At 49.0% G+C, this 22,750-nt stretch overlaps 2 protein-coding genes across 15 annotated transcripts in view; one reads left to right on the forward strand and one right to left on the reverse strand.

Moving 5' to 3' along the window:
- Positions 1-16: 16 nt before the first annotated feature.
- Positions 17-22,750, forward strand: part of LOC133510479 (protein zyg-11 homolog) — a 33,546-nt gene continuing 10,812 nt past the window's right edge. For 2 of the 13 annotated variants that reach the window (XM_061838421.1, XM_061838422.1), the window contains exons 1-13: positions 23-350; positions 2,722-2,892; positions 15,815-15,980; positions 16,136-16,917; positions 17,263-17,403; positions 18,032-18,208; positions 19,709-19,773; positions 19,941-20,040; positions 20,220-20,270; positions 21,480-21,641; positions 22,119-22,163; positions 22,242-22,359; positions 22,476-22,571. In XM_061838421.1, the coding sequence (XP_061694405.1) occupies positions 243-350; positions 2,722-2,892; positions 15,815-15,980; positions 16,136-16,917; positions 17,263-17,403; positions 18,032-18,208; positions 19,709-19,773; positions 19,941-20,040; positions 20,220-20,270; positions 21,480-21,641; positions 22,119-22,163; positions 22,242-22,359; positions 22,476-22,571 (2,182 nt within the window). In that variant the 5' untranslated portion in view covers positions 23-242. Of the gene's footprint in view, positions 351-2,721; positions 2,893-13,614; positions 13,655-15,003; positions 15,281-15,814; positions 15,981-16,135; positions 16,918-17,262; positions 17,404-18,031; positions 18,209-19,708; positions 19,774-19,940; positions 20,041-20,219; positions 20,271-21,479; positions 21,642-22,118; positions 22,164-22,241; positions 22,443-22,475; positions 22,572-22,750 lie in introns of those variants that run through there. The other 11 variants (XM_061838418.1, XM_061838419.1, XM_061838415.1 and 8 more) reach the window with 10 other exon arrangements.
- Positions 2,900-14,401, reverse strand: angptl1b (angiopoietin-like 1b). Of its 2 annotated transcripts, none has more exons than XM_061838438.1 (5): positions 14,348-14,401; positions 9,693-10,537; positions 7,915-8,108; positions 6,929-7,199; positions 2,900-6,334 (listed from the first exon to the last, which is right to left on the reverse strand). In XM_061838438.1, the coding sequence occupies exons 2-5, from the start codon at positions 10,498-10,500 to the stop codon at positions 6,144-6,146; spliced, it is 1,464 nt and encodes a 487-aa protein (XP_061694422.1). In that variant the 5' UTR covers positions 10,501-10,537; positions 14,348-14,401; the 3' UTR covers positions 2,900-6,143. The 2 variants fall into 2 exon arrangements, with proteins under 2 accessions (XP_061694422.1, XP_061694421.1); XM_061838437.1 differs by lacking the exon at positions 14,348-14,401 and adding an exon at positions 12,608-12,746 and having other exon boundaries at positions 3,646-6,334.

Genomic DNA, 22,750 nt, shown 5'->3' on the forward strand with positions numbered 1-22,750 from the left:
GTGATTGGCTGCTGTGTCACTGTAGAACACGCCCTACTTCTTAGATACGGGAAGCGATGGAGCGGCGGGAATAATATATTAAAATGTACCCTCCCTAATCCCAATTTTAACTCATCTTTAACCACTTTAAGAGCCAACCCGGGTAATAAACCTAACCATAACAATCTTCTTCTCTTTTTTTTTTACATTTCGTTTTAATGTGATCCGTCACTGAGCAAAAAAAAAAAAAAAAAAAAGACTGGATGGCTCCTTGGCCACCAAAACTGAAGACGCCATCCGCCATCTTGATATTCCCAAAACAAGCGTGCGTTCATCGCCAGTTTGGTGGCTGTGAGGAAACCTTTGCCCAGGTAAATTAGAAAGATTTACTTTGGCACTGTGAACGTTTGTTTGTCAAGTGTTTTGTTTTTCTGATTATCTTAATTCACTTGAACAGAGTTTTGTTTACGGTTGTTGTTGTTCACTGTTTACTCTCTGCTTCACCTTTATACACCGACGGTTTTCACACACAAAAAAAAAAAGCCATGTCAATATTTTCTCAAACTTTATCAGCGGATAAGCAAGAAAACACATTTCCGTGCAATTTTTTTTGATGAATTTCAAAATACGGAACTCTGCAAATTGAATTTGATTTTCAAATGCGTCACAGAGACAACAAATGAACGATGCGTTGAGCATGTATTTGCCCATTGCGAGTCCTTAGTTCCAAAATATATCGAACCGATTGACTTAAAATTGAATGTCTTTATGACAAAAATGCTTAGTTTTTTGCTATGTTATGATGATAGTGCTTCACAGCATATTTTGGGAAACGTTAACATGTCATTCCCTTCAAAAAATGTCAAGTTTACACGACCAGTTTTAATTCTACATGCTAAATTTTGAGAAAACTTCTGTCATAATCCAACCTATAAGTTATGTCCTCCACAATGCTTGGGAGTACCAAGATGGCGGCAAACGGCTTCAATCGACATACTGTACCGCTCGACGTGTATGCGCTATCCAGTCTTTTTATTTTTTTAATGTATGTTTTTTTTTTTTTTTTACGTCAGCGGAACCAATCATGTTGCAGGGAGGGATATCCTTCCTAGAAACTCGGTGGGAATCCCAATAATGCCCCACGCCCGAACCCCATTAGTTCTTAGAACCATGTGTGCATTTTAAAAGGTAGCTTTTGGACTCATAGTTTTTTTTAATTCCACTTCATTAATTTTCCTTTTTTTCTTAATTAATCGTACAGCATTTATATCTATTTTTGTTTCCTGGATACATCCAAAGGGGACGGCAACACTTTGTGTACAAACAAATGGGAAATCTCGCAAACAATGACTTGGTGGCACAAGATTTGTTTTTTCCCTTAAAATGAATAAATTAATGACTCGGATCAAAATTTTAATTATACGTATGTTTTTTTTTATTTGTTTCAGATTTTTGTATGTTGAAAACAATGCATGAGCAAAAAAAAGAAAAAAGGTCACAGAAAACGTACAAAAACTAACCACTAGATGGAAGCATAATGCCAATTGAGCGGTTATCTATCTATCTATCTATCTATCTATCTATCTATCTATCTATCTATCTATATCTATCTATCTATCTATCTATCTATCTATCTATCTATCTATCTATCTATCTTTATCTAGTCTAATCCATCTACACGATAAATGGAAATCTTATTTATGCTCACAGCACTTTTAAGTACCGCCATCAATATAAATGTCATCATCAGCGAGGTTTGATATCCAAAATTGTCTTTAAGAATTTAGTATGCGCATATGCGACATAAATTCAGCAGAGCATTTAAGTGATTTGATTTCATGTTTAAAATGTCACGTATGAAGAATGTTTCTTGGCATCCTTGCCTGCTTTTGAAATTTTTTGTTTATTTTTACATGTTTTACTGCTAAAAAAAAAAAAAAAAAAAAAGTGACATCCATTGGATTAATTTCTTCTCGATGCACAATATGAATATCGCTGGTGGTGCTCCCAGTGACGTTGTTCCAATGCAAAGGAAACGTTTCAAAAATTGCCAGAAGTGAATGTCTCTTGGCTTCCATACCGTCCAGCTGTTGGAATCTTTTATTTATATTATCTTTCAAATAGTTTTTGCATTTTACTGAGAAAAGACTTAAGCGGAACGAGGATTTATGACTTCCTGACGCTCCCCTGAAATAACACGACTGATGCCTGGTTTTAATGTGGAAAAAAAAATATTGTTTGTCAAATATGAAATCCTTTGTGCGGGAACAAAGTGTACGACACGCGTCGTTGGCTAGCGATAATGTGTAACAGCAAAATGTTTTTGTTGTGTGATAACGCAGCATCTTGTCATTAAAATGGAGTCCACAGTGAAGTCCGTTCATTTTTTTTTTTTTTTTTTTTTTTTTTTTTTTCATAAAAAGACAACTGAGCATGTGCAATGCAGCCATCTGCCGGCTCTTCGCTGCCCACACAGAGTATCCATCCATTTCTTAGCCGCTTATCCTCATGAGGGTCACGGGAACACACAGAGCAATCGAGTATTATTCGTCTGTTGCATCTTTTTGTCTTCTGGTACCTGGCAGCGCCTGAAAAATGAAAACCAATCTCACTGCTGACGCACGAAGACGGCAAAACGGCGGCGATGGCGAACGCCACCCGCGAAGATGACAGCGCAGGGCACGTCGTCGTTTGACTGCAGTTCTTATATTTGTTGCATGAAATTGTCTGCACTGCTTCCAGGTCTGTACGTTGGTGTCCGATCACATTTCATCCGCCACGGGTTGCCATGTGGACCAATCTAATGTCGCCGTTGCCGTCAGCGCTCTGGACTTTGACCCGTCCTTGAACCGCGGCGGCGACCGCCGTGAGGCGCAAGCGGTGTCGGCCTCCTTCGCTCCGTTCACTTCTGAGGTTGGTGAGCATTTGATAATTCATTTGTTTGGCATAGAATACTTTGCAAATTGTACACGTACGCGGTTGCATAGCTCATCCCACGAGTGCAGGTTTTGTATAAAAAAACGTGACGAGCTTTGCACGAACCTTTGTTAAAAATCTCCCGAAGAAAATGTTTTTGTTATGTTTGCCAATCTCCCAAGTGGCTCTCGTGAATAACGAATGGAAATGTCAGAGTGATGTTTTGGTCGGTCCTTGCGAAGCCTTCGCTCGACTTTCTGACTCTGATGCAAAGTCCGGAATCGACCTTCCAGCTCCCACAAACGTATTTGTCGTATTGTGGTTATTTTGTGTATTGTCCTCTGATTGCGCGGTAATGCTGACTTTACAGTGTTGTGTTGACTGCGCGATGATGTTAAGAGAGAAAGAAAGACAGAAAGAAAGAAAAGCAATGACTCAGCCCTTCGGGTTGTGCAACGGTGGAAACTATGTGACGATCTGGTCACTCGCAGACGTGTTTGATTGCATGTGGCTGCTATTAAGCTGCTGAAACTCAAGGAGCCGATGTTGTTCCTTTTTGTTTGTTTGGAGTCATTTTGTATTCGTTGCCGGGGGAACGGAACCCTACAATTAAAGGAGCCCCCGTTCAATAAATCTCATTTTCCCGATCTCAGCACTCGCCTTCGAGTTTCACGGCAACGCGGGGGGGGGGAAGAAAAATCACTTGTACAAACTCGGAGTGGAAACTGCATCAGTCCGTGGCGGGCTGAGCCTTCGCAGATCCTTTCAAATGATTATTCATTTGAAACAAGCGTCTGGTTAACTTTAAATCAAAGGAGCAAATAAGAAGGAACGTTCTTCGGCTCGAGCCGCTCCGGTGCGGCCATAAATTGGTCACGGTGCTTATTTTCAGTCCAAACGGCTTCGCATCCTGTCTGGTGCTGACACAAACTTTAGCGTTGGTGAGCCGCCGAGTCACTTTTACGGCACACAAATCTTCTGGGATGAAGCCGCTTTGCTGGGGAAATGTCGGAATTGAGTCAACGCTTTCCGAACGGCTTCATCGGAAGCGCCTTCCACCAAATTGTTCCCCCTGCGACCTTTTTGCAGCTCCTGTGACGACGTCGGGCTGCTAAACACGTTTTTGGGGAAGTGAAAGCCATAAAAAGGATTCCCCGTGATTTTAGATGCTCCCGTTTTTATTTCAAACAAATCAAGTTTATTGTCTTTTTATCCAACAACATAAGTGTAAAATTGGTTTGAATAAAAGCTGAATAGATGATGCGGAAAATGAAATTGTTCATCAATCCATCCATCCATCCATTTTCTTAGCCACCTATGCTCACAAGGGGAGTGCTGGAGCCTATCCCAACTCTCAACAGGCCAGACCCTGAACTGGTCGCCAGCCAATCGCAGGGCACGTCGAGACAAACAGCCCACCTGGGGACAATTTCGAGGGTCCAATTAATGTTGCATGTTTTTGGGAGGTAGGAGGAAACCGGAGTGCCCGGGGAAAACCCACACAGGCACGGGGAGAACATCTAAACTCCGCACAGGCGGGGCCGGGATCAAACCCGGGTCCTCAGAAGTGTGAGGCCAAGGCTTTCCAGCCACTCCACCGTGCCGCCAATAGTTCTCCATTACATTCTAAAATAGGAGTTCAACGCAAATGTTTGTCCCAAATTTGAGGTTCAAATGAATTTAATGAAATCAGTGAATGGAATCTTTGAGCTGCAAATGACGAGAACAAATTGGTGAATATATATTCTCGGAATTTATTTACTTCTTCGGGTCTTTTTGCAACTATGACGTGTTGCTTCCAGCAGAAAAAAAAATATTATACTAATAATGAAACAACCAAAACTAACAGTTTCTGTTTGTAAAATGAGTCTGGCAAAAAACTCAAATGATGTAATGAATATTTCAAGAAAAAGTCATCACTGATTGTGGTTATGAGTCAGACGTGAAGCGATGACTGGCTCGTTTTCCGGTCATCCGCCAAAAAGTGTGAGCGCTCGAAACCAAACGTCCTCGTGAAATGCGTTCTTGCGACCGCCAGCGCGGAACCGAACTCTGCTTTCCGATCACGTCAAGTACGGAACGCTCCGACTCCCAATTTCCTTTCCCTGAAGACGATCCGTTTCTTCCCCGAGACTGAACAGAACCGCTTGTCCGCACGATTCACGTTGCGACGATAAGCTCGGAACGCGCACGCGGTCTCCACAAAGCGAAACACGTGAAGTCTCCCTGACGTAACGGCGCAGGGGGCGAGCGTTTGATCGACGGGAAACCGCCGAGTTACGGACGAGCGCCTTGCGCCAAAGTAGCTTCGAATTTGCCTGCCACGTTTGACCCGAAAGCCAAACAACCAGAAGCAAACGCTGCTTTCCTCCAAGGACGATTCAAACTTGACTTTCATATCGGCGCTCGCCGCCTGGACTGACCCGTGAATTAGTCGATGGAAGAAAACGTACAGTTCAAGCAGTTCTGCGTGGAAAGAATGTCAATGTCTGCATGTATTTACAAGGAGCCGAGTGGGGAATAACTTTCCACCCGATTCCGTCCCAAGACGCCCCCCCCGCTCCTTTTCTGTCTGGCTTCATGAAATGTGCTTCTCGTTTTTTTTTGTCTAAGTGCCGATAACTCTTAAAAGGCTGCCAGACGACATCAAATTCCACAGTCGCTGCTCCGGGTGTCTTACCGAAATCAAAGGTCGGATGAACAGAACAAGCGACGCGGGTCCATGTGTGAGGAAAGTACACAAAACGATTGCTAGGACACCAGGCCCCTTTCACTCCGATAAAAAATTTCGTTGTACAGGCCGTATAAATCCTAGTTTTTGCCCAAAGCGGTTAAACGTATGATTTCGGAGTCCAAAATCCCTTTTTCCAGTTTCCAGGAAGTGCGGCACAAGTTCCAGAGCTAAAACGTGAGGTAGGAAGAGCTGCATTAAGAGCGGAATCCTCACAGCTCCTGTTTGGACGGAGCGGGGAGAAGGGAAAGGAAAACGTTTTAGTACTTGTCCAATTAGCCAGACGCATTGCGTAGCATTCGGTTGACCCGCACCTGCGCTTCTTCATTTTCCTATTGGTTAAAGCGACGATACGGCCTATAAATACGCCACTAATCTCCCAATTTGTTCCTGTAATGATATGCATGTACATATAAACAGAACAGTCCTGACTGCGAAAGGGCGGAACGTCGGCGTCCGCCGTCGCGCTTTCAAACGAGGTTCGAGTTTGGAGTGCGGACCAGCGCCGTCCAGCGTCTCATCCGTCAATGGGACGGATCATCAGGCGGACCGACTTCATGGAGTAGAAGCCGCCGCCGTAGTCGGCCCAGAAGATCCCGTCCTGGAATTTGCTTCTGTAGACTCCGCCGCTGTACCACACGCCGTTGAGATTGGATTGGCCGCAAGCGTTGTACCACCAACCTCCTTTGTGGAAATGGGCGCAGTTGCCTGCAACGGGAGTTTGGCGTCACAGATGCTAGTCGCTGTGTGCTGCTCCTCCCTTTTTATCATTGAGCTGCTCTTTCATAGATGTTGCCGGAACCAATTATCGCTTTTGGACTTGTAAGAACAACAGCAAAACACTTTGAATATTGGACACAGCCTCCACTGGCAAGTGAATAAGCGAATTTGCAAGATTTCCAGTCAAAACATCTTACAATTTGGCTGTATTTAAGATACGCTTTTGCTTTTCCAAGTCAATTCTTACTGGTAACCATATGCCGATTTTTTTTTTTTGTTTGTTTTTATGAAGCTTCCACGTAAATTTATCGGATGTCAGGGAAGAATTGTTCTGACCGCAGAGGCGCCCTCGCTGCTTTAATGTTATCTTGTTTTCAAATATCACAGTTATTGACTTTTCAGTTGGGGTCGGCCCTCACGTGACTTGCCAGCGCTTTCCGATGCCGCCTCGGGCGGGTCCTTACGTTTGCGGTCATTTCGAAGCGGTGACACAATGTAATCCTTTTCTCAAAAAGGTGCAATTTCACCGCGGGTTCCGGCCCAGTCAAATAACGGCGAACCGAGACGTCGATTCGGACACACCTGAGAAAGCGTCCTTGTCTCGATCCAGAGTGGTGAACTGCTTGCCGTTGTGGCTGCTGAGCGAGTCGCCGGCGTTGCCCCGATAGGTGCCCAACCGTAGGCGGTAGCCCTCGCTCTCGGGCTCCAGGTGGAAGCTGCTGTACTGAGCGTAGACCTTCTTGTCCATCCAGTCCTCCAGCTCCACCTGCAGCTTGTAGTCGCCCTGACGTCCCAGCTTGTAAATGCCCTCCAGGCCCAGCCAGTACTCGCCGTCGCTGTTGCCGAAGCCGCTCTGAGGGAGTGACGGGAAGATTGCGAGAAAATCAGGATTATGGTTTGTTCCGGAGTGGTCCAGACACACGAGAACTGGGTCGGGATCAGAAGGAACAAACAACCGGCTTGCCCGTTTGCGCGACCGACGGTGAACAATCGGGGAGGCCGGCCCTGTGCCCGCAGAACATTTTACTCACTCGAGATTCTTAAGGTTTGCGCCGGTGGGTCAGGGAAGTAAGCCAGCTTTTGACGAACGATGGGAGTTTTACGTCCGACCCGTGCTCGTTGTGGTTTTGTGAGAGAACAAGGAGGGCAATCAGTGTCAGAGACAGCAAATCAAACTCCCACTTGGACGTTTTCCCGTCGGACGGAACAGTGAATGGCCAAGCGAGGCCGGCAGCAGTGCAGAGACGCTCCACCTATTCCTCACACAACTTTGATGAGCGGGCCCTGCAGTAGTAACGGTTTTGGAAAGAAGCCCCCACAGACCGAGTAGCAGAACATACCTTTCCAGTAGGCCGGCTAAAATTTCAGAATGGAAATCTCAGAGTCAAAAGACTGGCATGAATAACACTGCTGACGCAGCATTCCGTTTCATAATGAAAATACAAGAATTCTGACCTATAGGAAATGGTCCCCCCGCAAGGTTCCTGTGGGTCCTACAAAAGGCAACACTGTTGTCTCTGGCTGAAGCACTCAGAGCTCGTGGAAACACCAAGTGTCCTTGTAGTCACCTTGTAATTTTCCCAGTTCCTGAAGAAGTTCACAGAGCCGTCTTTCCTGCTCAGAATCACGGTCCAGCCTCCGTTGTCCATATCCTGCTCGCACCAGACCTGCAGGGACCGCTCCGACTCGTCCGGTTCGATCAGGTACATGCCGCTGGCGACGTGGCCGGCCTCTTGCGCTTCCAGACAGTCTCGGAAGGGACCTGGCGGGAAACAACAGACAAAACTGTTCAACGGTAGCATCAACCGGAAGCGGACACTTCCCCCAATCCATCAATAGTTGGCTAACTGGCTAGCCTGAGTCAGTTCATCTGTCTCCGCTCGCAGTGCTTTCAAAAGCAACCATCACGATTGCACCATCGGTAAGGCTTGAAAATAATGTCGTGCACGTGCAGATGCTTTCTATGCGCGCCCATTTTGATGGTATGTTTATGTGAGAAGGTGATGTTCCGATTAGCATGAAACGCTCTTACCAGAACAGAAAAGCTGACAAACGAGGACTTCATTGTGAAGGCTTCGTCTCGTTTTCGTTGACCCTGATAGTTCCCTTAAAGGTAGCGCGCAGCGATTTTCGTCGCTGCCTTGGCCTGACGTGGAGCTAGCGTGGAATTAGCAGACACACTCATTCACAGCTACCCTGCGATTATCTGGAAATCGGTCTTGGGTGTATTTTGTCCTAAGCTATTGTGACCTGAACACGGATGGCTGGGTTGTTAATCCCCTTGTTAGATGATAAAATGAGTGACCGTTGTCGTCCCAGCGTCACCTTAAAGGCACGACGGCGCGTTTGCCCCCAGCAGGCTCATCTGTCTTCCGTCCACTTTGGCCACTCTGGAAAGTGATCCATACTAACCTCGTGAAGAAATGTAAACAAGATGTGAGTGCAGGCTACTGTGAGCTGGACGGAGTATCATTTGTTCATCTGCTCAGTTCAAGGCGCTATCAGAGTAATATTGTTTGCTTTGGATTTGGATCTGTTAATTGTTTACCTCTTGGAACTTTTTCAGCACCCGGTACAACAGTTTTTTTATGCTGTTGAATGCAAAAATGTCTTTTCTGTTGACATCCGTTCAGGCAAACTTAACTCTCACAGCCTGACGGACGAAATGGAAACGTAGTTGTCAAAATTGTCTGCACGGTGACTGACGTGTCTGAGAAAAACACAGGAAAGAGGAACTAATTAGGTCACTATCTTCATTAGTTCCCTTCATTCCTTCTTGAACGTTTTGTCTGCTTTTCATCAAGATCATTCCTGCAGCTGGGGACTTTCACTACAAGCCTAAGCGAATAATGATACAATAGCAAGATAAAGACAGAGTCCATTTATGAAATATTAAGCACTGGTTTCGCTATCCCAGAGCCACTTAGTGGTTTTGAGAGGATCGTACCAGTCTGGGTTTGCTCAGTGTCTGCAACGCGATGGAACGGTCCTGAGGATCATTTCCACGTCCAGCTGCACAGAAACCTTCCACACTTTATTATTCTTGGGTGAGGCTCAGCTAAATGTGCGAGGAATTTCTGTTGATGAGCAAAATCGGGCTGGTGAGGTTTTTCTTTGCTTTGCACTTGAGACATGACAGCATTTTTATTTCCGTGCCGCTATTTGCGGACTCTTTCTCTCGAGCGAGTCGTCGTTGCAGATCTTTGACCTCTCAAAGTGAGCGTGCATAATTTTGGTGCGCTTGACCGGCAAAGTGGTGAATGAATAATTGACTAAATCCATAGAAAAATGCTGATGTATGTGCAATCACAATGCAGAAAGGCCCTGACAGTGTCTGCTAGCTCACCTTCAGCACTGAAGTTTGTTTGAGGAGGTTTCTGGACTTCCAGGGTGCCGCCGGTCGGCGACGGCCCGGAGCGGGACCCCCTTTCGCGGGCGAAGCCCCCGCTGTTATCCCCTCGTATCTCGTTGGTGAAACGCGGCACGTTGACCGGAATATTCTCGGGCACCACGTGCACCATCGGCGGCGGCGGCGGCGGCTCCTCCTCCTCCCTACGCTCCTGCATCGTCATACAAGTCTCCTCCAGAGCTCCGATCACCGCCGACTGGTTGTTGACCATCGCCGACAGGGCGGCGTATTTGGCCTCCAGCTCCTTGTAACGCGAGGACAGCCGCAGCGACTCGGCGGTGGCGTTCAGGATGCGCGTCTCCAGCTGAGCCAGCTCCAGTGAGTTGTCCCTCTTCCTGATGATTTCGTGCAGCAGCTGCATGTAGAGCTGCGTCACCCTGGAGTTCATGTTCCTGCTCTCTTTTCTCAGCAGCTTCATCTCGTTCACCAGGTTCCCGTCCACGTCCACCACCAGCTTCAGGGTCTCCATTTCCCGCCTCTGCTTGGACATCAGGTCTCGCACCGCCGCCACGTCGAGGCGAGTCACTCGGTCTTTGTCGGGGACGGGACCTCTGGCGGCGCAGATGGGGCCCGTGATCTTCTGCTCGGGAACCAGGAAGGTGTACGAGCACTTGGAGTTTTTTTCCCCGTCGGCCTCCGCTGCTCTCCGCGGCCGCGAGACGAACGGCTTCCTGACGAGGCCGTCGCCGTCGCTCCAGAGCGACAGACCGAACAAAGTAAACAAGCTCCACATTCCGGGTCCCATTCTTCGGCTCTCGATTTATCACCATAAACGAAGATCTCTGCGAAGAAAAGAACATTTTCTCTGAACTTATCGTGAGGAAATTCCACCCGGACGCTCACGTGTTCCTATTCCCGGCGTCACGTTGTCCCAAGCGCGCTGCTTTGCTCTTTGTAACGTTCTCGTAAATATCCAGGCCGGTTCCTTTTCTTAAGTGGTGGCGTGTTTTCCGCAAGCAACTGGACACGTTCCAAATGGCGCTAATCAATAACTCAGCGACACACAAGCAGAACGTTACGAACCGGATTCCTTTTTGTCAGCAGTCGACACAATTTGATGAACTTTAAAAACGTCCAACTCGCGCTCAGCACGGTAAAGACTTCGGTCTAAGTAATTCAAACGCGGGCCCTCGTTGACTTGTGGTTGCGTTCGCGCCCTGCCGCCAGCCCCCAGCCCCCAATATTGTCGGGAATCATATTTTGGCTGCATTTGCCGGTGACGGTCTCTGGTGACACCCCCCGTCGCATCGGTGTCACCCGTTTGCGGGGGTCGCTTAAGTGCCGGGGCGTGTTCGGAATCCGTCTGCCGATCTGCCGCGACGCTCTCGGGCTTACCTGCGGAAAATGAAACTCGGGCTGGTGTGGATTCACGGAGCAAAAAAATCGAGCCGTTTATTGGGCTACTTGGCCTCCTTTTAACGTGCTGTCCTTTCTTGGCGAGCACTCGTGAAAAAAAAAAAAAAAAAAAGTGAGTTTGTGTGAGAAATGGAGGAAATTGATGGGTTTCAAATGCAGCAGCAGGAGCAGGAGGAGGAGCAGGAGGAGGAGGAGGGACTGATTTATGAGCGCTGCGTTATTGAGTCAACTTTTGGCAGGAGCGTGTGTGTTCTTTGCCTCTTATTGGTTTTGACAGGATATCAAATGGAGAAGAAGCGGGTGACGTTCAACTATGCGCAAGTAAGAGATGTTTCCCTCTTTTCAGTAAGCAGGCCTGGCTCCGTGAGCGGGCCTAATGGAGCGCCAGCTCGGCCCAGCCAGAAGGCCGCCTGGTGTCAATTGAAGGCGTCGAGGAAACGCCGCACGACCTACAGCACATCTCGGCGGCGCTCGTCCGAACTAACACGGGCCGGGGGCGAAGGCAGGCGGTTCTGTTGGATCGTTCCTGCGGTCGCCTCTTGATTTGCACTCGCTCTGATGAGTCTGCGGCGCAGTTCGTGGCAGCGATCCCGACGCATTACAGGAGCTGAAAGTGCTGCTCGGGCAGAATAAAGCCCTTTGGTCGGCGTCACTGGGAAAATATGTTTCTCCTTCACGTCAACGTTTTGTGTGTGCTTTCAATCACAACGGCGGGAAAGTGTCGACGCAGGCGTAGGTGTCCCCGTGGCCGTCGTCTGCGCGCAACACAATGCGCTTGTTGTACGCCCTCGCCAAGCCGTCCCGGGGGAAAGGAAAAGACACTTTACGGAAAACGGGCCGCGTGTCGGAGCGCGCAGACGCCTCGGCGCTGTCGGTCGGTTCGTTTCGCCCACGGGCAACTCTTCCCCGTCTTCTCGTCGGCGATCGGCCCGTCGCCGAGCTCCGAACGCGAATCTCACCCGCGGGGACTGCGGACCTCGTCGGCGCTCCGGACCCGCACGGCCTGCGGAAGGAGGCTTCAAACCTTTTTTTTTTTTTTCTTTGCATCCTTTCTTTCTGTCTGCCGGAGCTTCGTGCCAGTCATTGCAAATAAACGTGGCCAACTTCACAGCGACGGCTTCTTCTAACCACCGGCTGACTCCGCTGAGCGTGGATGGCCGTCACCCAAAGTCAGTTCCAGGGAACACGCGTGGCACGAAATTGGACTTTCCGGACGATCCGGCTTTTCACATCAAACTCGCTTTGAGGTTACTAACTGTGCCAATTCCTTTTTTTTTTTTTTTTTCCCCCTCGGAACAGATGGATCTCATCAGAGTCTGTTTGGGTCCGCGGAGATGACATATGAGCTTTTTTATATTTTGTTTATAATGAGCAGCGCCACAAGCAGACACGCAGAAAGAATGTCCAAATAAATAGGAAGACGCTTCCATCAGCGGGCGGCTTCCGCGCATGTCGGCGCTTTTTGGATGTGGACGATTTAGCGGCGGATCTCTTACCTCGCTCGGTCGTCAGTGGTCAGGAAACGCAGGTCCAAGGTTCTCAGTTGCGCGGCGTTGTCATATCGCCACGCTCCCCGAGTCTTTGCTCCCCTCGAGAACGAAGGCCCGCTCACAGTGCGGCGCGACGCGGACCGGCCCGGTAGGACGACGCCGGAGGGTGGTCCATGTGCAAGAAGAGGGAGGCTGACGGTTCGCTTTCCTCGCTAGTGGCAGCGAAGCGGGGGCTTGGCCCTGCCTTCCTGCGCTGATGTCATGTCAGGTTTTGGAGAGAAGGGGCCACTCCTCCAAGGGAAAACTCTGACAACAGAAAGAATTGTTGCGCGCCAGGGGAGAAAGGGGACGCCTCAAAATCAAGCCGCTGGCCTCATTTTGCTCGTCTGCTAGATTTCGATTCCTTGCACGTTTTTTTTGCAGGATTGCGACTTGACCGGAATCGCGATCGTGACCGTCCGCTAGCTTGAAGATGATCGTCAGCGGTCTGTTTTGGATTTGTTCTGGCCCTAAATGGCATGTGCGCGCATCCTGTGGCGGCCCAAAATGCAACCGGCAGCCGCGTTTGTGCGCTCACGAGGACAATGGGTGGCGGGGTTCGGCCCTTCGGGCGAAATCTTTTGAAACTCTGGCTTTGATGCGGGGGGAGGCGCTGCCCGTGGGGTGTTGAGCTGTTCCGAACCATGCGGGAGGACAACTTTGCTTATGTTATTCGGGACCGGATGTTTTGATTTTTGTGGAGCGTGAGAGCCTGTCCGGTGACCCCCCAAAACGTTGGTATGATGTGACCGAATGAGAATGATCTTCACCTTTAATGGATGAATGCTTGCTTTATTGCAAATAAATGTCTGCGTTTCTGTTGACATTTGACCTTATGAAATACGAACATCTCTTTCAACATGATGTGTGTGGCTTCTTAGCGGGTAGACTGCGACAGTTTATTCAAATGCTAATTATGGTATCATAATTTGCACCTTCGTCAAAGCTCGCATTTCGAGCACCTCGTGGGAACCGAATGGACGCCGCAGGCAGGGAGAGGCTCGCGAACAGCACGTAAGTCCCACACTGGAAATCCTGAGCCGGGATTCGAGCCCGCGACCTCACAGCAATTTAGACGTTCCTTCCTTAAATCCGCTCGTTAGAATCGATTTTGCGTTTGTTTTTGTATTCTTTTATCACGATGTCATTGGTTAATGGAGGTTTCGTCAACAATAAATCACCCGCAAAATACAGTTGACAAATGCGTTGAACGTGTCATTTTTCTAAATGGACTGAGTCCAAAACAGGATCCCAATCAGAATCCCCTTTATGACAAGTATGTGAAAAGCACAACGCATTTGTCTCCGGGTAGTTGGAGCCATTTTAGTATGACGACGGGCAGCCATTTTGACAGGAAATACATTGGAGGACTCAAAACCTAAAAGAACGGACGGAGCCTTTTGCAAGCGGGAAGAACCTGTTGGAATGTTTGCAGGTTTATTAAGCTGATGAAACCATCCATGGGCAGGGTGGCAATTTTTCCTCTCCTTTCCTAACAGGCCACAATCAAGGAAATAACAACTTCCGCATAAAGCAAAGGGCAGCGTCCCAAAACTGGGACGGGTGTATGTTTTCAGTTCTGTGAAGTGGTACATTAACTCGAGATGTGGTTTTTTTTTTTAATTGATTGTTGTTCTAGAACGACACTTACGCATTAATATTTCTGATGGATTATCATCTTGAAGACAAATTTGGTTGCATACTGACCTTTCTCCCTTTCTTCTCTTGGAAAACGCGCCATGTGTACTTGAGGCAGCCACGTTGGGTCAGGAAGGAAAGGGAAATAACTCCGTGCTAACTTTTATCCTCTCCTGAGACCAATTTATGGCTTCAGATTAAAACACTTCAATATTTTCATATACTGAAGGATATAATGCGTGAAAATCATGATGTCCCAAAAACGGGACGCTGCCCACGAATGAGTTAATGATAACTGAATGAATCCTTGATCCATAAAGTACAAATATGAGAACCTTGAGAGTTTTCATGCTTCTTCTTTCTCATTTGTCCCTGTTTTGAATCAAATGTGGCCCTTCGGCCCCAAAGTTAGTCAAAGTGCATGGAGGACACTTTGCTTTCCTTTAGAGTTGCATCAGAGGATCTTTTGTGCATATTTTATGTACAGGCCTCGTATTGGATCTCATTGAAAGTTAGAGGAATTTATATGACCATTTTTAATTCCCTGTTTATAAACTACACTTTCAATACATGACGTGGCGTGCGACCTGTTTGTCTGATTTAGAAGTTTAACTTCATCGCCCCCCCCCCCCACCCCAAACAAAATCAACAATAACAACAAAAAGTTGGCGTTGAGCGCCCCCTAGTGGTGAAAGTCGTTTCCGACGTTCTGCACGTTGGTGTCGTTGGCAGCAAGTTGTGAAGCTCGTTTTGGCTTTTTGGAGCTCGGAAAGTTTGCACCCAAGCGTTCAAAAAAAAAAAAAAAAAAGTGTAAAAGTAGCGAGGGTGACGTCACGTGACGGCTGACGATCGCGCAGCCACAATTTGGCCACTTTTGTGTGCGCGCGTCATCCGCTCGCCCTTCGACGATGGCGACGACGCGGAGGACGCAAACAAACGCCAACGACGTCGCGGTCGGTTTGCGTGCGCTCGATTTTCGACTTCTTGTGCTGCTGCCGCATGGTGAGTTTGCCCACGTACGCCACAGTTTGGGTTTTCTTGAGGTCTGCCACGGCTCCTCTGCAACGTTTGTTGCGTCCACTTGGCCCCTGTGATGAATCAGGATAAAAAAAAAATTAGGCCTTAGTGATCTTGGCTTGTGAGTCAAGTGCCTGGTATCCATGCCCAATCGATAGAATCAGAGCTAAAAACTTCAAGTAGTTGGGAACATATTTTTAGATCTTGTTTCAAAAATGAAAAATTTCCTTCTGAGGGCGTGTCAACAAGTTCCATCCACTCTCTTTTGTGTTGTTTGGTTTGGACTACTTACATAACATGTGTAGACGTTTTTTTTTTTTTTTATGATGATTATTTGGAAGAAAAGGAAAAGTGATAACAAAAATGAGGGTTACAACTCGTTTTTTTTTTTTTACCCAACCGGTAATTGAATAATGACTGAATGCCATCCTTGTAGTACGTCTCCCGGATCTTTCGAGATCGCGCCGGTGTTTGTACGGGTCCAAGAGTAGTTGTAAGTAAGCTGCCGCTGTTCCTCAGGACTGGGAAGACCCCCGGACGCTGTGCCAGCTGTGCTTAGCTCAGCTGTGCCGCAGCCTGGACGAGCTCTGCGCCCGGCGAGCCGACGGCTCTCTTCTCCTGATGTCGGCTTCGCTTTTCCCTCAGCAGCTAGCCGACCAGCTGCTGCACAAGATGGCCTCCGAAGGTGAGAGAGTTGGGAGCGGCGAACCAATCGCTCGGCCTTCACGGGCCACGTAAATGATCTCGGCAGGCTGGCAGTCTGGCCCTCAGCCCTTGACTTTGACAGCCGTGCTCCAAATCGACGAGACGTACCCCGACGTTTTTTTTTTGTCCGTCTAGGAATACTGAATGACAAAAGCGTCGGGATTTTCCGGGAGCACGAGGAGCTGCGTTTGAGTCGAGTCTGCGTCCGCCGCTGCACGCTGTCGGCGGAAGCCTTTCGATGGGCCGTCTGCCCTCACCGGCTTCACGAACTGGACGCATCCTGGCTCGCCGGCGACATCGGCGGCGCCGCCATCATCTCCGGGCTGGCGTCCAACCTCAAGTGCAGATCCAGCCTGCAGAAGCTGTCCCTGAACGGGCTCCGTCTGGACTGGGCCTCTCTGGGACGGGACGGGGTCGGCGCTCTGGCGGGCCTGCGGACGCTCGACCTCGCCGGCACGGACCTGACCGACGCCGTCTTGCAAGATGTCTGCGCTCTCCCTGGCCTGGAGAACCTCGACATCTCCCGCACTGCCGTCACAAACCTCACCGCCCTCCTCGGATGCAGGAAGACGCTCAGGTCTTTGGTCGGCCACGGGCTCTGCCGGCTGGATACGTCGGCCGCGAGTTTGCTCTCCGTCCTGGGCCAGCTGGACGCCGTGAGACATTTGGACTTCTCGGCTGACCATTTAACAGCGGAGGACGGCGGCCGGACCGATGAAGATTTCCTTGCAGGTCTTGTGCGGGCCCGTCCAAAGGTTCTTCCCTCCCTGGTTTCTTTGGATGTGTCAGGCAGGAAGCGAATCAGCGAGGCGGCGGTCGTTGCCTTGTTGGAGGCCAGGAAGGATCTGATCTTCTTGGGTCTGCTATCCACTGGAGTCAGTTCCTGCGCTGTCCTCTCCCTGCAGAAAAACCTCAAAGTAAGGATTTGCTGCCTTTCATTGGAAAGCGGTTCCCCGCACTTATGTTGATCGATTTTTTTGCATGGAAATATTTGTTTTTCTTTCCTCGTTTTTGAGGAGAACCAACCCCAGAAACGTATAGTTGTGTTTTTTGCTCATTCAAGAATTTTTCGGGGTAAAACCCAAAAAAAAAACTACTACTACTAATAATAGTGTATGCGAATGCAAAGGGCACGCACTACCCTCGTATCTTCGCTGTCGATGTTCCGTCCCAGTCGACCGTGTTCAGAAGATGCTTGAGCTTGGCGTCCGTGGTGTGGAGAGTTCCCCCGTGGCTGACGACGCCGGTGTGCACGTGTTTAGGTAACCGGAGAGGCGAATGAGAAGCAGTTGAGCGAGGCCCTGAGGAGGTACACAGACAGAGAATGTTTCAGCCGAGAGGCCCTCTTCCATCTCTACCATCTGACCACCGACTCTCACAAACCTCAACCGCAAATGCTGGAGGTGATGTAGTCCCGTTCACTCTCGGTGGGACCTGGAGAAGCCCCCCCGTGGGCGCTCTTTGAGTCCTCCGTGTGAATGCAGCGCAACATTTCCTTCGAGACCGTCTTGATCGTTCGCAGGGATCGCCACCTGCACAAGACAATTTATTCATATTTGTAGTTTTCAAAATTGTCACGTACCCAGGAACTGAGCCATTTATGCGTGGCAGCAACCGCGGGTATCGCCGTTTGCAGTGATCGAGAAGGTCGTTCCATCAGCCCGAGAGCTGTGTCAAATCGTCACAAGACGAGTGGCAAATTATCAACACTAGAAAATTCATTTCAAAACTTAGTGGACGGGAAAAATAACTCCAAAGGTTTTTGGGGGGGGATCGGAGCTGAATGAGGTTGCCGCTCCCAAGATTTTGTAATCACCTTCTCTTACTAGCCACTTGCATTGTGGTTAAGTGGCGCAGTAACTAAGCAAATCCAGCAGGGGACCTGCACTTTTTAAGATTGGTCGGCCATGGTGGAGGTCTGTACTCTGCTCTAAATGATCCGTCTACGGGTTGGAGTGCAGCAACAATCTGTCCGCAGATGTTCAAGTTGAGAGCGAGAAAACAATTGTGTGTCGCATTTGTCGCACGCAGCTGGTGCTGAGGTCCATGCGGAGCCACCCCGCGTGCCTGCACGTCCACCTGCTGGCCACCGCCTGCGTCTTCAATCTCATCACGCAGGACCGGGCCAAGGCCATGTCGCCGCGCCTGCTCGGCGCTACTGTCGCGCAGCTGCTGCGCAGCATGAAGACCTTCGACCGACATACGCAGGTGTCGTTCTAGCGGTCAGCATCTGCCTCGTTTCGAGTTGACCGAACGTCGTCATTGAAAGAAGAACGAGGACTCGACGTCTGTGACACGCTTTCGTCAAAATAATCGAATTCTGACACGTTTTACACAAGCCGCTTCCTGTCCCAGTAAAAGTAGCTCATTTCATTGGGGGGGGGCGGCTCTGTTTTTGTGAAAGCGAGCCGTCGTCACTGCTCAGCCCATGACGAAATTTGCTTTCGCCGCAATTTCTCGGGGTAACCCGGGTGGGTGCCTTTGACTTGAAGGAGCACAGCCCAAAAATGTGATGGGGGGGGGGGAGAAAAACCGAGCGCTCAGCAACTTCACCGAACAATCAAGTGTGCGGCAATTATTGGACGCGAGAGCCGTTAGCTAACGCTAATCCGCAGCCAACAAAACTCATTGCAGCTCGACTTAGCGTCAGGTTCCTCACCTTAGATGCAGATAACGGGGACAAAAGAGTTCTTCGATTTGGCTCATGAGGAGGACGTTTTCGCCTGACCGGCTGCACCTCCGAACCACGTTCTGAGTCAGCCTCACCGTTGTGCCTCCTCCTTGGGTGAAAAGGTTACAAGGTTACAAAATTGACCCGAGTACAAACGGTGAAACCAATGGCGAGACCAAGACTAACACAAATACTACAGTAAACATTTCTTCAAAGCTTCAGCAGTGTCCTGAGAAACCTGCTAGAGATGAGCAGGGCATCGGATTTAAAGCATGTTTATGGTGTCGCTGGGTCACGCAGCCGCTCGCAAAGAGAATGATTCGGGCAAAGGTGACAGAAACACATGCACGATAAAAACAACAATTCCAACACTTTTACCTTTGGCCTTTGACGCGATAGACAGGAGCGCCATACCGGTGTGATCATGACGGGTGATAATGTTTCAGAAAGTCGCTTCGGAGGCCGATCTCGTCGCGGCTGACAAATTATGTGGCGCAGCCATCCGGATAAAATTCACAAACGTGCAGATAAAAACCAAAAGATTCACTTCATTCGTGAGTGGGCGGCCACTCCAGGGACGCAGACGTTCTGAGAGCATTTCCATTTTAAAAGTGATGACGTCATTGATTTTTCAATATGGCAGACGGAATGGGATTATTTATTTATTTTTTTTTTTCTAACCTAACCCTAAACAAGTTGAAGGGCAAGTTCAAGGCCTGAGGGCCAGATCCGGACCCACCACATCATTTTGCGCGGCCCGCGAAAGCAAATCATTCGCAGCAACTTCTAGTCTGTCTTTTACTTGGCTTTTGGAGAATAGTTGATTTGTTTTCCTTCAAAATACTACAAAAGTATTACTAACTATTTGATTTGAAATCACGGTTGCAACTATGCCACCGAGGCCCCCAAAAAGCATCACGGGTCCTTGGGAAAGTTCTTCATTGAACGTTAAAGTGCGCGCCTCAATCGAGTCTCGACGCCATCTGCACGTGCCGCATATTTGCTGTAATATTTGTCTCGTTTGTGTATATTTGCAGGTGCAAAAGAACTGTCTTCTGGCCCTGAGCAGCAACTACATCCTTCAGGACGTCCCCTTTGACACGTCAGTTTATTTCCGCGGCGTTATTATTAGATATGCGAGCTCGGGCTCGCGCAGCGGCCCAGATAATCTGCGGCTAAAATGTGCGGGAGATGCCGCTCGAAGATTGCGTGCACGTTGTCGCTGCCGCTGTTTTTGTGTCCCTCACGCGTGCTGTGATCACGGTCCAGATATTTAGCCGCCACGCTGGCGATGAAGTGGCTGAGCGGCCACGAGGATCCGACGCTCCAGAGGACGGCCGTCGCCGTCTTCTCCGTCCTGGTTGCCAAGGTCAAGACTTTGAAAACATTGGAGCGCCCCCCCCACGCCCGCCTGCCGGGAGGGCTTTGAACCTTTTAAGTCGGCCCACTTTGGTCGAAGGAGGAAGGGACAGATGGTTCTGTTCGTGCACAGAAGTTGATCTTTGCAATCGTTCAAATGTTTTCTGATGTGTCGGTTTTGTTTTGCAGTTACCCACGGCGGACGTGGCAAAGCTCGGCGAGGATGTCGTCCTCATGAAAGTACGTACGCCGGCGTAGCTGCGCGTGCGGCCAATAGAAAAAAAGTTCCAATGTGGGATTGAAAATGTAAAAAAACAATCATTGACAACCTTTTTTGTTTTGCTCTCACACCAACCTGCACTGCTCAATTGAAAAAAAAATGCAAAGGAGAAGTTAAATGACACAACTGAATAATGTTGCAAAAGTGTGCACACCTGCTTATAAATGGGACGTGGCTGTGTTCAGCGTTAATTCATGCATCCATTTTCTTAGCTGCTTATCTTCACGAGCTTCACAGGAGTGCTGGAGCCTATCCCTGCTGTCAACGGGCAGGAGGCGGGGTACACCCTGAACTGGTCGCCAGCCAATCGCAGGGCACATCGAGACAAACAGCCACACTCACAATCACACCGCGGGGGAAATTCAAAGTGTCCAATTAATGGTGCATGTTTTTGGGATGTGGGAGGAAACCAGAGTGCCCGGAAAAACCCCAACGCAGGCACGAGGAGAACATGCAATCTCCACAAAGGCGGGTCTGGGATTGAACACAGGATCTCAGAACTGTGAGGCAAACGCTTTCCATCTGAACCACCGTGCCGCCTCATTAATTCATTCACATTCCAATTTTTTTTTTTTTTTTTTTTTTTTACGCACACATTTCCATTTTACAAATAAAGATTCTGATTCTCATGGAGAGGGCCAGTTGGACCTGAAACCGCAAGACAAGGTGGAGGGAGTTGCGAACAGTTGGAATGAAAGTCAAGCTTCTTCTTGAAAGGGACGACAAAAATGACAGGAAGAGCCCGCTTAAACATCCGAACTTTATTTGGGGTTAATCACTTTGGTGTGCGCCGACTCCGTTCAACGGGACTGCTTCGTTCTGAACAGATCCATGAATGTGGCTATAAGGTGTGCACACTTTTGCAGCCAGTCTGTGAATTGATGACATATTTCTGACTTGTCTCGTCATCGATTGTTATGAGCAAAACGTGAACGGGGGGGGTGTGTCGACTTTTCCTATCCACCAGACGCTCGTAGTTCTGTCCCTTCTTTGTACGCGTTTCCCTCGCCTAAAGCCGGAACACGTCGAGCCGCTGCGGCTTCTCGTTGCCCCGCAGTCCGATCTCGATTTTGCAGTCTAGCCGAACCGGGCCCAACCTGGCCGCCTTTCTCGGTCGTGTTCGCGACGTGCTCTCTTTCCCCCCCCCCCCCCCCCCCCCACCCCGACAGCAGCTGCTGGCCATCGTGCAGCAGAGGGCCATGTTCGGCGTGGTGGACTCCACCCTCAAGTTCGCCCTGAGAGCTTTGTGGAACCTGACGGACGAGGTGCCCCCGGCGGCCCGCAACTTTGTGGAGTGCGGTGGCTTGGAACTGTACGAGGAGGTTCTGGAGGTAGACGGGCCGCACTTCAACAACGGGAACGTCGACGGCTATTCTTAGAATACTGTTGGTGCCGTAGCCGAGTATACCCCCCCCCCCCCAAACACCACAACTTTACTTCCCATATAACAAATATCATGGGAGTGTCATTTCGGAATCACGCCAATCATTTTCAGTGTCAAGTAACTTTTTGACACTGGTTATTGTAAGCAGAAATACATTTAATGCCGTTTTTAAATAGAACGTTTCAGATGTGTGCTCCCATTCAAATTTGGCTCACGTTGATGTTGTCATGAAAAACCAAAAGTGTGCATCATTAATAGCTGCAATGTGAAAGTCAGGTCATCAAACTCCCGCTTTCAGGGTATAATTTATTAATTTGATGAGGTTCTTGTTTCCTCGGGTGCAGGAAATTTCTTTCAACAGTTGAGATTGTGGAATTTAACGGTTTGGTCGTGGATTCGCCGACTGTTGTTTTTGTTTTGGCAGTCCTACAACGAATGTTCCATTCAGCAGAAAGTTCTCGGGCTCCTGGTGGGTTCATTTTGCGTGCTCGACGTGACTCTCGTCTTGTGCTCCTTCGGACTCAAAACCTGTCTCACGGCTTCGCAGAACAACATCGCGGAGGTGGAGGAGTTGCAGTCGGCGCTCATGCAAGGAGACCTGCTGGAGCACATCGTCAGCCTGCTGCAGGACGACCAGATCGAGATGGGGGTCCGCTACTTTGCCGGTGGGGTTCTCGCTCACGTCACCTCCAGACCGGGGGCTTGGACCCTGGAGGAGAAGTTGCGCCGGACCATTCTCAAGCAGCTGGTGAGTTTTTTTTTTTTTTTTTTTTGAATGAAGAAGGCGAGTCCGGATCTGAGCAAATGTTTTGGATTCCTCACAGCAAGAGTCCATTGCGGCGTGGACCCGACTGGAGAAAGAAGTGTTTTGTTACAGGTGAGGCCAAACCGATTGGGCTTGCTTGGATGACGTTATTTGCATATTAATTGGCGTAACTAGTGCACAGCAACGACAAATTTCAAGTCCCGTCACCGTTTGCAAGCCTTTTTGGTCTTTGTCGGTTTCGTTTGAAAGGGCGACAAAGTCACAGACGCAAATTTCGTGTGTGTTGTTCC

Source organism: Syngnathoides biaculeatus, chromosome 13 (assembly GCF_019802595.1).
Source record: "Syngnathoides biaculeatus isolate LvHL_M chromosome 13, ASM1980259v1, whole genome shotgun sequence".
Taxonomy (NCBI): Eukaryota; Metazoa; Chordata; class Actinopteri; order Syngnathiformes; family Syngnathidae; genus Syngnathoides; species Syngnathoides biaculeatus.

Coding starts and splice junctions, on each gene's coding strand:
- angptl1b (XM_061838438.1), bottom strand. CDS start 10,500: ATGGGACCCGGAATGTGGAGCTTGTTTACTTTGTTCGGTCTGTCGCTC. Junction 7,200..7,914: donor GGAACTGGGAAAATTACAAG/GTGACTACAAGG, acceptor TCACTCCCTCAG/AGCGGCTTCGGCAACAGCGA. Junction 6,335..6,928: donor AGACAAGGACGCTTTCTCAG/GTGTGTCCGAAT, acceptor CTCCCGTTGCAG/GCAACTGCGCCCATTTCCAC.